This window comes from Phytophthora infestans, genomic scaffold (assembly GCF_000142945.1).
Source record: "Phytophthora infestans T30-4 supercont1.20 genomic scaffold, whole genome shotgun sequence".
In the NCBI taxonomy this organism is placed as follows: Eukaryota; Oomycota; class Peronosporomycetes; order Peronosporales; family Peronosporaceae; genus Phytophthora; species Phytophthora infestans.
The window spans coordinates 1,050,789-1,062,233 of record NW_003303739.1 but is presented as its reverse complement, the minus strand read 5'-3'; the positions used below and the strand labels follow the sequence as shown (position 1 = coordinate 1,062,233).

Genomic DNA, 11,445 nt, shown 5'->3' with positions numbered 1-11,445 from the left:
ACGCGCTAGACTTTCCATCCTAGCCCCAGAAACAATAATGCGGCTTCGACAATACTCAACGTGGGTTACGGTCGTGGTTTGGGTGGTCACGTTAGCGTTCGTCACGGCGGCTAAGAACGATACGACGGCAGGTGCGACGTACCCGACAAAGTCGGGAATCAAGATCTGGGTCGACCCTGCAACGCCCGACAACCACCAGACGTACATCAGCTCGCGCGGCAGAAAATGGGACCTCGTCATGAGCGACGAGTTCAACACTCCCAACCGCAGCTTCCGACCGGGTGATGACCATATCTGGACGTCGCTGGAGAAACCCGACGGTGTGAACGGTGCGCTTGAACTCTATTCGCATAACATGACTTCGACCAAATGCGACGACGACGGAACGTGCTACTTCTACATCAAGGCTGTCGACGAATTGAACGTCATCCACGTCTACAATATGTACACGCACCCTCCCGGATTTGTGGACGCTTACTTCTTCTATCGCGCAGCAATGGTTCAGTCGTGGAACAAATTCTGCTACCAGGGTGGAATGATCGAAACGCGCGTACAACTCCCGGGCGTCGTCGCACCCGACTCTGGCAATCCCGATCTTGCCAAGGGCAAAAACTCCAAGGTCGAAGCGACCAAGTACTACCCAACGTGGCCCGGCATCTGGATGATGGGGAACCTTGGTCGAGCTATTTTCTCGGCATCAACGAACCGCATGTGGCCGTTCTCCTACGACAAGTGTGAGCCGGACCTCTTCGACCCGAGGTACCAACGTATCAGCGCGTGTAGCGACAACCCGGGCTACGGATTGAACCCAAACCAAGGCCGTGGCGCCCCTGAGATTGACGTGTTGGAAGGCGGCGCTACGCTTGTGTCGTCGTCACTTCAAATTGGACCTGGTATGCCTGATGAGTACCGTGTTATTGGCGTTAACTACTCAAGCGGAGACAGTTCGTCATGTATCTATGCTGGTTCGTGCATGAGTGCCGGCGCGAATTACGTCGACGTCCCGACGGCGTACTACAAGAAGGAGCGTGGACACAAGTCCTGGTACCAGGGACTGCGTTATTCAGCCAACAACTACTGCCAGCAGGACGCCGATGCCAAGCAATCGTACAGCACAATTGCTGCATCCGTGAAATCTGGCATCACTGAGAACTCGTGCTCGGTGGACATTTGTCCTGGTTCAAACGACGTCAACGGCGATTTGAGCTTGATTGACGGCAAGGGCGATGATCACTGGGGTATCAACACGAACGGCACCTGTTTCCCACTTTTCAACGTGTACACCGGCGCCTACTTGTGTGACCCGGACAACTCATTCTACAAATGTGCCCAGCCGCGAAATGAGTCTACTACACCCAAGTCGAACGCCATGAGCTCGTTCAACTATCAGATGGACGCCATCTCGGCCAATTGGCCCGTGCATCTCGGCGCGTACATGGAGTTTGTGACTTACCAGCTCGAGTGGGTCACCGGCAAGAACGGGTACGTGCGATGGAATCTCATGGGTAGCCCGCTGTTTGAAGTGCCGTCCAAGGCTATCTGGGATATCCCGCAGAATACGAACAAAACGAATCCGACCAAGACGATGCTGGAGGAGCCGATGTACCTCATTTTCAACGTCGCGTTGTCGAGTTCGTGGGGTGCCACGCCGCCCAACCCGGGCAAGGAATGCCGCGGCGACGGCTCCGATAAAGAGGCCAACAAGATCTGTGGCGCCTTCCCGTTGTACCTGAAGATCGACTACATCCGTCTGTATCAGGACTTGGCAGATGATCTTGATGCCGATAACTACATGCACGTTGGCTGTGATCCCGAAACGCACCCTACCAAGAAGTGGATTGACGCTCATATCGATGAATACGAGGACGACGACAATAAACACAAGGAGGTTGCTGGCAAGGCCTTCTGTACTGTGAACGATGATTGTACGATTGGAGGTACCTTGGGTAAGACGCTGTTGAAGACTGGCAAGTGTGTGAAGGGACGATGCCAGTGCACGTACTCGTCGTCGTGGGGTGGCCCGCGTTGTACTACAGCCGTCTCTGGCTCCTCTTCAAGCACCGTCGCCAGCAAGACCGTCAGCACTAACGCGTATGGCCCTCCATTCGGCATGTCGATTAGTATCGCGGCTATTATCGTGTTCTTGAGTTTCGTGTCGGTGATGTGGTCGTCAAAGAAGGAGAAGAAGGCAGCGGCTTTGCTCCAAAAGCAGGGCAAGATTGCTGCAGACCTGACCTACCGCGGCAACGATGCGCAGGTCAAATACGACGCCGAACGGCAGTCACATGGCAACGGAAGCGACCCTCGTCAGAGACCGAGGGACAACTACAGTCAGAATTTCGTCTAACTCTCGAAAGAATTACCTAACTATCAACTTAATCAAGTGAGTCCAAGAACCACCATAGAGCGTTACAGTTTCATCAAGTGTGAGCCCCACTTGTGCCCGGTGGAGCGCTATCCGAGACCACGAATACTTATAGAGTGTTGTGCCGCCAGACGGATGCAAGACATACTATTTTATACGATGACTTTGTCAAGAACCAGTAAGCGGTCGTTTGTAGCGGTCGACATTCCGACGTTCATTGCTCGAGGCGGACGGCGCGAACGGAGTTCTATGAAGTGGCAAGGCGCCATGAGTTTTTTACAAGAGAGCAAGTGGCTGCTCACAATTTGGAGAAGGGTGAACGGCGAGGGGCGAAGTTTCATCATTGTGATGCTGCTATTGTATCGCACTGAAGACCCCCCCCGTTTTGCAAGATTATCTTGTCTCGAGGCAGGAATCCGAATGCTGTCCTGCTGTGCACGGTGCACAGCACTGGGAAAGGAAAGCCGGGACTTGCACTTTGAAGTTGGATGAGCGCAAACACCACCAAACTGAAGGATCGCTTCGACCATCCGATGGATACCGTTGCTGCGCTGAGCTTGTGCAGTTGGATCAAAGCTACGAGACTTGGTGAGAAGCTTTCACCAGTTGCTCTCTTTAGTCGCGTTTGGTTCGCTGTGTGTGTGAGGCCTGGAATGCGACTGCTTTCGGAGACGACAGATCCCGAATTTGATCGTGACTGGTGCCAAAGCCTTCCTGCTAATCATCGTCCGAAGACGTCGGATTACGTACGCCTCAACTCGGATAGCCTCACGTTCGCTACAAACGCGCAAACGAACGGTGCTTCTGCCGGCATACCGGTACATGTACTACACTGTATACCGGTAATATTACGCCGCTGTATAATAACAGCGGTCGCAATGGACACCGCAGAGTGTGGCCCCGACGCTGTCGACGACAGAGCCTCCGCCCCCCCCCCCCACGGGCTGTTCCACTTAATTAGACTCGACGGACGATTGCACATGTGTCGGCTTGTCGTGTGCAATTTTAAGCATGCTAAGCTTACATGTACGACATCCGCTGGCCAGCCGCTTCAGATTCCGAGTCGAATGCCTGGCCGCAAAGGCCAGGCTTTGCCCTGCTCAGGATGAGTCGGTACAGTTCAGTCGAACTGGTTTTCATCACTTTGAAACTTTGCGGCTCAGCCTCACTCGTAGACTCAATGCTACTGCGGTTTATGTCATGGGGTTTCGTCGTTGCTTTTGTGGTCTCTTCAGCGACGGTATCAGCTAAGAATGCGACCACGGCGAGTACAACGTTTCCAACCAAGTCAGGGATCCGGGCGTGGGTCGACCCCGAGACGCCTGATGATCGTCAGACGTACGTCAGCTCTCGAGGACGGACGTGGGACCTCGTCATGAGTGTCGAGTTCAACACGCTCAATCGCAGCTTCCGACCGGGCGACGACCACATCTGGACATCTCTTGAAAAGCCCGACGGTGTCAACGGAGCCATGGAGCTGTACTCACATAACATGACGTCTACAATGTGCGACGACGACGGAACGTGCTTCTTCTACATCAAGGCTGTAGACGAAGTGAACGTCATTCATGTGTACAACATGTACACGCACCCTCCCGGATATGTGGATGCCTACTTTTTCTATCGAGCGGCGATGGTCCAGTCCTGGAATAAGTTCTGCTTTCAAGGTGGCATGTTGGATGTGCGCGCTCAGCTTCCTGGGGCTGTAACTGAAGCGTCTGGAAACCCGGACCTGGCGTTAGGGAAAAACGGCAAGGTCAAGACGACCAAGTACTACCCGACGTGGCCTGGAATCTGGATGATGGGGAATCTTGGTCGAGCCATCTTTTCAGCATCGACAAACCGAATGTGGCCGTTCTCCTACGATCGATGTGAGCTGGACGTGTTTGACCCGGCCAACCAGCGCATCAGTGCATGTGACGACAACCCTGGCTACGGTTTGAACCCGAATCAAGGTCGTGGTGCGCCTGAGATCGATCTGCTCGAAGGAGGTGGTCTCGCTGTGTCGTCGTCACTGCAGATTGCCCCCGGAATGCCGGATGACTACCGTCTTTTCCCTGTGGACACCTCAGCCGGAGACAACTTGTACTGCGTTTACGGCTATAGCTGCACTACTCCTGGCGCCAACTATATCGATGTCCCGACGGCATTTTACGAAATGGAACGTGGCCACAAGTCGTGGTACCAAGGCCTTCGGTATGCGTCAAACAACTTCTGCCAACCAGACGCTGACGCCAAACAGAACTACGCCTCGGTCACTGCGTCACTCAAGAAAGGAATCACAGAGAACTCATGTACAGCGTCTACATGTCCAGCTTCGGGTGATGTGAACGCTGACATCGGACTGATCGACGACAAAGGAGGAAACCACTGGGGGATTAACACGAACGGCACGTGCTACCCGCTTGTGAATTATACATGGGCGCGTACCTGTGCGATCCCGACAATACCTTCTCCAAGTGTGCTCTGCCTCGTAACGCGAGTACCACGCCCAAGTCGAATGCCATGAGCTCATTCAACTACCAGATGGACGCTATATCGTCGAACTGGCCCGGGCACCTTGGCGCGTACACTGGCTATGCTGAGTACCAGATTGAGTGGGTTACCGGCAAGAATGGCTACGTGCGATGGATGCTGGCTGGGAGTCCATTGTTCGAGGTTACGACGGACGCGTTTTCGAATGTACCTCAGAACTCGACCAAGACCAACCCACAGAAGGTGATGCTGGAAGAACCCATGTCCCTTATTCTCAACGTGGCGTTGTCGAGTTCGTGGGGCGCTACACCTCCGAACCCTGGCAAGGAATGCCGCGGAGACGGCAAAGACCCCGTCACCAACAAGATCTGTGACTCGTTCCCGATGTACCTCAAGATCGACTACATGCGGCTGTACCAGGACTCGGGTGATGATGTTGACGCGGACAACTACATGCAGGTTGGTTGTGACCCGAAGAGCCACCCGACCAAAAAGTGGATCGAGGCGCATATCGACGAGTACGAAGACGACGACAACCGCCACGAAGACGTGGCTGGGAAGGCCTTCTGCACCGTCGACGATGACTGCACGATCGGCGGAAATCTCGGCAAGACAGCGCTGAAGACAGGCAAGTGTGTGAAGAAGCGATGCCAGTGCACGTTCTCGTTGTCATGGGGCGGACCGCGATGCACAACGGCCATTTTGAGCTCGACAAGCTCAAGTTCGAGTTCAGTGTCAAAGAGCTCCTATGCCCCCCCCCATGGGGCTGTCGATCGGCATGGCGGCTGTTATTCTGTTCTTGTCCTTCATCTCGGTGTATTGGTCCATCTTCATGGTGGTGAAGCCTAAGTCAACGACGGAGAAGAAGCCCGATAATAGTGGCGACAGCCGAGTGAAAACGTCCTATACCAGCGACCAAGGTCGGCCACAGGACAACTACAGCCAGAACTTTGTCTAAGCTTTGTTGAATTGAGCACCCTATGACATCTACTGCACACGCATTTAAACGAAGTTCTGATGATAATTGTCTTTTGACAGCGTTGCGAGGTGCGAGGCGCGACTGCTGTTGGTTTCGCTGACCGGGACTGAGCTCACCGGATCAACCTTTTGCTCAGCCTCCATTATGGTCTTAGTCTTCTTCACAGTGGTGACGGAACCCGCGTGAACCACGACCATCGTCGCCAGAATAATCACACAAGTAACGGCAATTGCAGCCTCTATCGGAGGACCAAACGTCCTACTCATAAGACCAGCGGAACTCGACCCGGTGACGGCGGTAGTGCAGCGAGGACCACCCCACGAATGGTACAAACACTCACAACGCTGATTAATGCACTTGCCCGTCTTCAGAGCTGTCCTGGACAGAGTACCGCCGATGGTGCAGTCGTCACTAGTCTTACAGAACGCCTTACCCGAGACCTCCTCCCACTTGTTGTCGTCATCTTCGTACTCTTCAATGTGCGCGTCAATCCACTCTTTCGTCGGGTGACTGGCCGGGTCACAGCCAACGTGCATGTAGTTGTCGGCTTCGAGGTCATCCCCTAGATCTTGGTACAGACGGACGTAGTCAATCTTCATGAACATTGGGAAAGAGTCGCAGATAATGTTCGTCGTGTTGTCTTTGCCGTCACCGCGACACTCCTGGCCCGGGTTCGGAGGCGTCGTACCCCACGAACTCGATAGAGCCACGTTGAAGATCACGTACAAAGGTTCCTCAATCATAATCTTCTTCGGGTTCGTCTTGTTCGCATTCTGTGGTACGTTGACGACCGATTCAGTCGTGACCTCGAACAACGGCTCGCCATGTAGCAACCATCGAACGTAGCCATTCTCACCAGTAACCCACTCCACCTGGTAGTCATAGAAACCTGTGTATGCACCGAAATGGATCGGCCAGTTGGAAGAGATAGCGTCCATCTGGTAGTTGAAAGGTTTCATGGCATTCGACTTGGGCGTCGAGGTCTCATTACGAGGACTGGCGCACTTGGAAAACGTGTTGTCCGGGTCACACAAGTACGACCCCAAGTACGAGTTCATGAGTGGATAACACGTGCCGTTGGAGTTGATACCCCAGTGGTTCTTCCCTCCATCGATGAAGCTTAGGTCAGCGTTGACATCGCCAGAAGCAGGACAGGTATCGACAGCGCACGTGTTCTCGGTGACACCTTTCTTAACGGACGCAGCGACCGTGTCATAGTCTTGTACTTCTTCTGCATTCTGGTCACAATAATTGTTGGCAGCATAGCGAAGACCTTGATACCACGATTTGTGGCCGCGCTCTTGCTCATAGTACGATGCCGGGACGTCGATGTAGTTGGCACCGGGTGTCAGACAATTGTAGCTGTACAAACAATAGCTGAAGTCTCCGGTAGACGTGTCCACAGGAAAGAGACGATAGTCATCGGGCATACCGGGAGCGATCTGAAGTGAAGACGAGATAGCCAACCCACTACCTTCGAGCACGTCGATCTCGGGAGCCCCGCGACCTTGATTCGGGTTGAGACCGTAGCCTGGATTACTGTCACACGCGCTGATACGCTGGAAACTTGGATCAAAGACGTCGGCGTCACATTCATTGTACGAATAGGGCCACATCCGGTTCGTCGACGCCGAGAAAATGGCGCGCCCGAGGTTACCCAGCATCCAAATACCGGGCCATGTCGGATAATACTTTGTGTTTTGGACCTTACCGTCCTCTCCGAGTGCAACATCCGGGTTGCCTGAATCCGGGTCCGTCACCCCTGGAAGTTGAGCTCGTACTTCCAACATGCCGCCTTGGTAACAGAACTTGTTCCACGACTGTACCATTGCGCCACGATACCAGAAGTAGACGTCCTCGAAACTTGGAGGATGCGTGTACATGTTGTAGACGTGGATAACGTTCACTTCGTCGATGGTCTCAATGTAGAAGTAGCAGGTACCGTCGTCGTCGCATTTGGTCGAAGTCATGTTGTGAGAGTAAAGCTCAAGTGCACCATTGACACCGTCGGGCTTTTCAAGAGAAGTCCACATGTGATCGTCACCCGGTCGGAAACTGCGGTTAGCCACATTGAACTCGTCGCTCATCACAAGGTCCCATCGCCGACCGCGAGAGCTGGTATAAACGTATTTGTTCTTGGGAGTGTCGGCGTCCACCCAAGGTAGAAGACCCGACTTAGTGGGGTATGCCAAAGAGTTGTTCTTTGCCGTAACGAACACAGTTGTGGTCGTCCACCAGAGTGTCAAGACCGACACTGCAACGTATTGAGCGAGTTGCATCAGGATTCTTGGCTTTCTTGGGGAATTTAGGAATGAAGAACGACCTCAACAGCTCTAGGTGGTAAAACAGGGTGGAGAATAGAAGCCCAGAGATCTCGACAGGTTTCGGTGTCAAACGCGACAACTTTCAATGCAAACTGCTGGTCTCTTGGCGTGCTTCATAAAGCTTACGCTCGGTTCCAGCAGTTAGGTTGTCAACAACAGGTACCCATCCCCGAACAACTTAATGTTTGTAGAGAGCAAGATATTTGTTTCGCGTTGGATTTTTTCGCGGCTGACCGACGATCGCCTCATGATTTTGATTAAAATTTAGTCGGGGGGGGGGGGGCACTGCTGTACATGTACAGTATGCGTCACCAGTGAACGTTGACGTTTACATGTACGTTTCTTGCCTCGAGCGTTAGACTCCTAAGGATTGATCGATAATACATTTTCGCGATATCTGCCTCTTTGTGTTTGGGTCTTGTCAGCAGGCTGCAGGTTGGCTCGCGGCTGCCACCACAAACCAGTTACAATCTACCTCAGTAGTATTAAGAGCACTATTAGTCGTACTACCGGTAGTAGAATCCAAATATTACATGCAACAAATTGATACTTCGAGGTAGTAGTACAGTGGGTACAGAAAGTCTACGTCCAACGTCTCCTTGAGCACGTTGGCCCACGGCGTTTGGTCCCTGACGGTATTTAGATTGGTTACTATGCATGATATGAATGCCTGACGTGAAGGCTTTTCAACAAACTATCATTTGACCAGATTGACAGAAGCTGGTAGAAGTTGAGCCCACTCAAACAAAAAAGAAGTAAAATTATGGCAAAAAAAGTGAAAGTCTATTTTGTTATTCTCAACTTTTAAGAGCTGCTGTTAACACTTTTGCATCCCATGTTGTAGTAGTAGCCATACGAACACTATCTGAAGCTTTCACGCACCTTTAGTACTTCGTGTGACCCCCTCGGTTGTCTTTAACTTGAAGTAGGCGCTTCGGCATGGAGTGGTAGAGATCTTGAACGGTTTTCGGCTCGATATCGTACCAAATCTCCTGGATTTTCTCTTTCAAGTCGTCCACACTTGACGCAGGTCGTTTGGACAGTTCTTGCTTGACTAGAGCCCAGAGATTCTCGATTGGATTGAGATCTGGGCTCTGGGCTGGATGGGGTAGAAGTTCCACCTCTTTTTCTTTCAGGTAGTCTTTCACTAGACGAGCACGATGGCCAGGAGCACCATCCTGTACGAACTTGTAGTCGTTGCCAATACCAAGCACAGAGACCGTCGCTTGCAGATTTTGCTCCAAAATGCTCTTGTAGTATGCACCAGTAATATTTGAGTCACACATGTGAAGTGCACCCACACCCTCGTAGGTGATACATCCCCAAACCATCAAGGTCTCTCTCCCAGACTTAAACGTAGGGGCTAGACATTCGTTCTTGAACTCCTCCCCAGGCTTACGCCAAACAAAAACCCTCCCCGCAGCCCCAGTGAGCCATACAGACGACTCATCACTGAACACTACCTTTTTCCAGTCATCGTCCTTCAACTTCAACATCTGACGTGCATACGCATATCGCGCTTTGATGTTTTTCTTGCTCGAAAAAGGTTTTTTTCGAGCTGCACGACCATTTAAGCCTTCATCCTTAATGCGGTTTCGCACTGTTTGCTTTGACAGAGCGATGCCGTGGCCCTTTTCGACCACACTGACCAGCTTTCCAGCGCTAAGGCGTCGATTTTTCTTCGCTTCCCTCACGATCTGGCGGTCCTGGCGGACTGTCGTCTTCCGAGGGCGGCCAGAACGTAGTAAGGAGTGCGTGTGGCCGTTGTTGGAAACAATGGTTTTGACGCTAGAGACTCGGAGCTTGAGCTCATCCGCGATAGCCTGATAGGTTTGGCCGTCGTGGCGTTTTGCGACGCAGAGGTCGCGGATCTGCCGCGAATGCTCCACTCTAGATCCATTGAAAAACTGTTAGATAATGAGGCTGTCTGCGTTTTGGGGCTCTTAGAGTAGTGTATTGATCCAGCCAATCAGTGCAAATTATCATCGAATAGCGCAGACTGTAACGAATCAGAAGCTATTTTCACTTTGACGAGACGATATTTGCATCGCAAGTTATGGGGCGTCAAGGGGACAAAAAAGTCAACCGTTAAGCCATTCTGCGTTTTGCCATGACTGGCACAAGGTGTAAAAATTCAGGATTTGATCTCGCCAGCTGTTTGGACGTAGACATTCTGTACCCACTGTACTGCATTCTAATAAGCAAGTACTACAGCTCCTGCGACACCTTCTAAACGACTTCAAGCATAAAATATAAAGATGGCCGACTCAGCAAGACCGTTCTCCACCCCTCCTCCTTCTATCGACCCGAGCGTTTTCGCCGCGTTACCACCTGACATCCAAGAGGAGCTTCTCTCCTTACACAGCACCAGCGATGCCGCCACGCCGTTTGCGCGCTCCTTCTCCGCTCCAGACGACGTTCAGGACGCCTGGACCTGCCGCGTCTGTACGTTCCATAACCATCCAGAGCTCGCCGAGTGCGAAATGTGCGGAACTCTATGCATCGCTCTAGAAGCCGACGTCGATACTCTACAGGACGCAGACTCTACAGGATCTGAGTCCCGATCTAGACTAGGACGAACCCTGCGCAGACTCCGCGTGCCTTCCACACCGGCCACCCTCAGCTTTTCACAGAAGCGAGAGCCTACCGCTGAAGACCTGCTAGTGGCAGCTACAACCAAGCTGCAATCCGTTAAAGAATCCTGGAAAGGACGACGATCTCGGACCAATTCTACGAGTCAGGACAAGAACGGTCCTGCAGGGTTTCCGTCACCGCAGGTTATTCGAGAACTCACGGAGCTACAGAAGGACCTGACACGGAAGGTCTGCGCTGGCGACGAGTGGTTTGAGGCCTCATTAGAGCGACTGTGGAGAGCTGTGGGCGCTAGGACGCAGGACGAGAAATACGACCGGAAGGACGTGGACTGGGTGCAGCTGGGGTTCCAGAATGCCAGTCCCGAGACGGACTTTAGAGGAGGAGGCGTGCTGGCTGTGAAGTGTCTGCTGTACGCGTTTGAAGCGCATCCGATGGAGATGAGGGCGATTCATTACGAGCAGATGCCGGACGCGCAGGACGGGAAACACAAGAGATGGTACCCGGTCTGTGTCGCTGGAATCAACTTGACGTGCTTGTTGGCGGGGCTCTTGCAACTGGGAGACGGGAGGTTCGCAGACAAGAAGAACGCTTACTGGCCGCTCTTTGAAGAACCTGCCGCATTCTATGAGCTCTTCTTCTTGGGTAAGCGAATCGAGGAGCAGTGTGGTTGACTAGGAGCTGACTTGTCAACGCTTTGAACCAGCTTT

General features: G+C 52.6%; 4 protein-coding genes across 4 annotated transcripts; 3 read left to right on the top strand and 1 right to left on the bottom strand.

The window, feature by feature from the left end:
• Positions 1–238: 238 nt before the first annotated feature.
• Positions 239–1,961, top strand: PITG_10756 (uncharacterized protein; the record flags this gene model as incomplete). The annotated part of the gene is made up of 2 exons (XM_002901541.1): positions 239–1,888; positions 1,938–1,961. The coding sequence occupies 2 exons, from the start codon at positions 239–241 to the stop codon at positions 1,959–1,961; spliced, it is 1,674 nt and encodes a 557-aa protein (XP_002901587.1).
• A 1,779-nt stretch (positions 1,962–3,740) lies between these two features.
• Positions 3,741–4,408, top strand: PITG_10755 (uncharacterized protein; the record flags this gene model as incomplete). Its single annotated transcript, XM_002901540.1, has 2 exons — positions 3,741–4,281; positions 4,338–4,408. 2 exons carry the CDS (start codon positions 3,741–3,743, stop codon positions 4,406–4,408), a joined length of 612 nt encoding a protein of 203 aa, XP_002901586.1.
• A 1,999-nt stretch (positions 4,409–6,407) lies between these two features.
• Positions 6,408–8,098, bottom strand: PITG_10754 (beta-glucan synthesis-associated protein, putative; the record flags this gene model as incomplete). Its single annotated transcript, XM_002901539.1, has 3 exons — positions 6,408–6,459; positions 6,513–7,005; positions 7,066–8,098. 3 exons carry the CDS (start codon positions 8,096–8,098, stop codon positions 6,408–6,410), a joined length of 1,578 nt encoding a protein of 525 aa, XP_002901585.1.
• A 2,291-nt stretch (positions 8,099–10,389) lies between these two features.
• On the top strand, positions 10,390–11,409 carry PITG_10753 (uncharacterized protein; the record flags this gene model as incomplete). Its single annotated transcript, XM_002901538.1, has 2 exons — positions 10,390–11,019; positions 11,089–11,409. The coding sequence occupies 2 exons, from the start codon at positions 10,627–10,629 to the stop codon at positions 11,407–11,409; spliced, it is 714 nt and encodes a 237-aa protein (XP_002901584.1).
• Between the last annotated feature and the right edge of the window lie 36 nt (positions 11,410–11,445).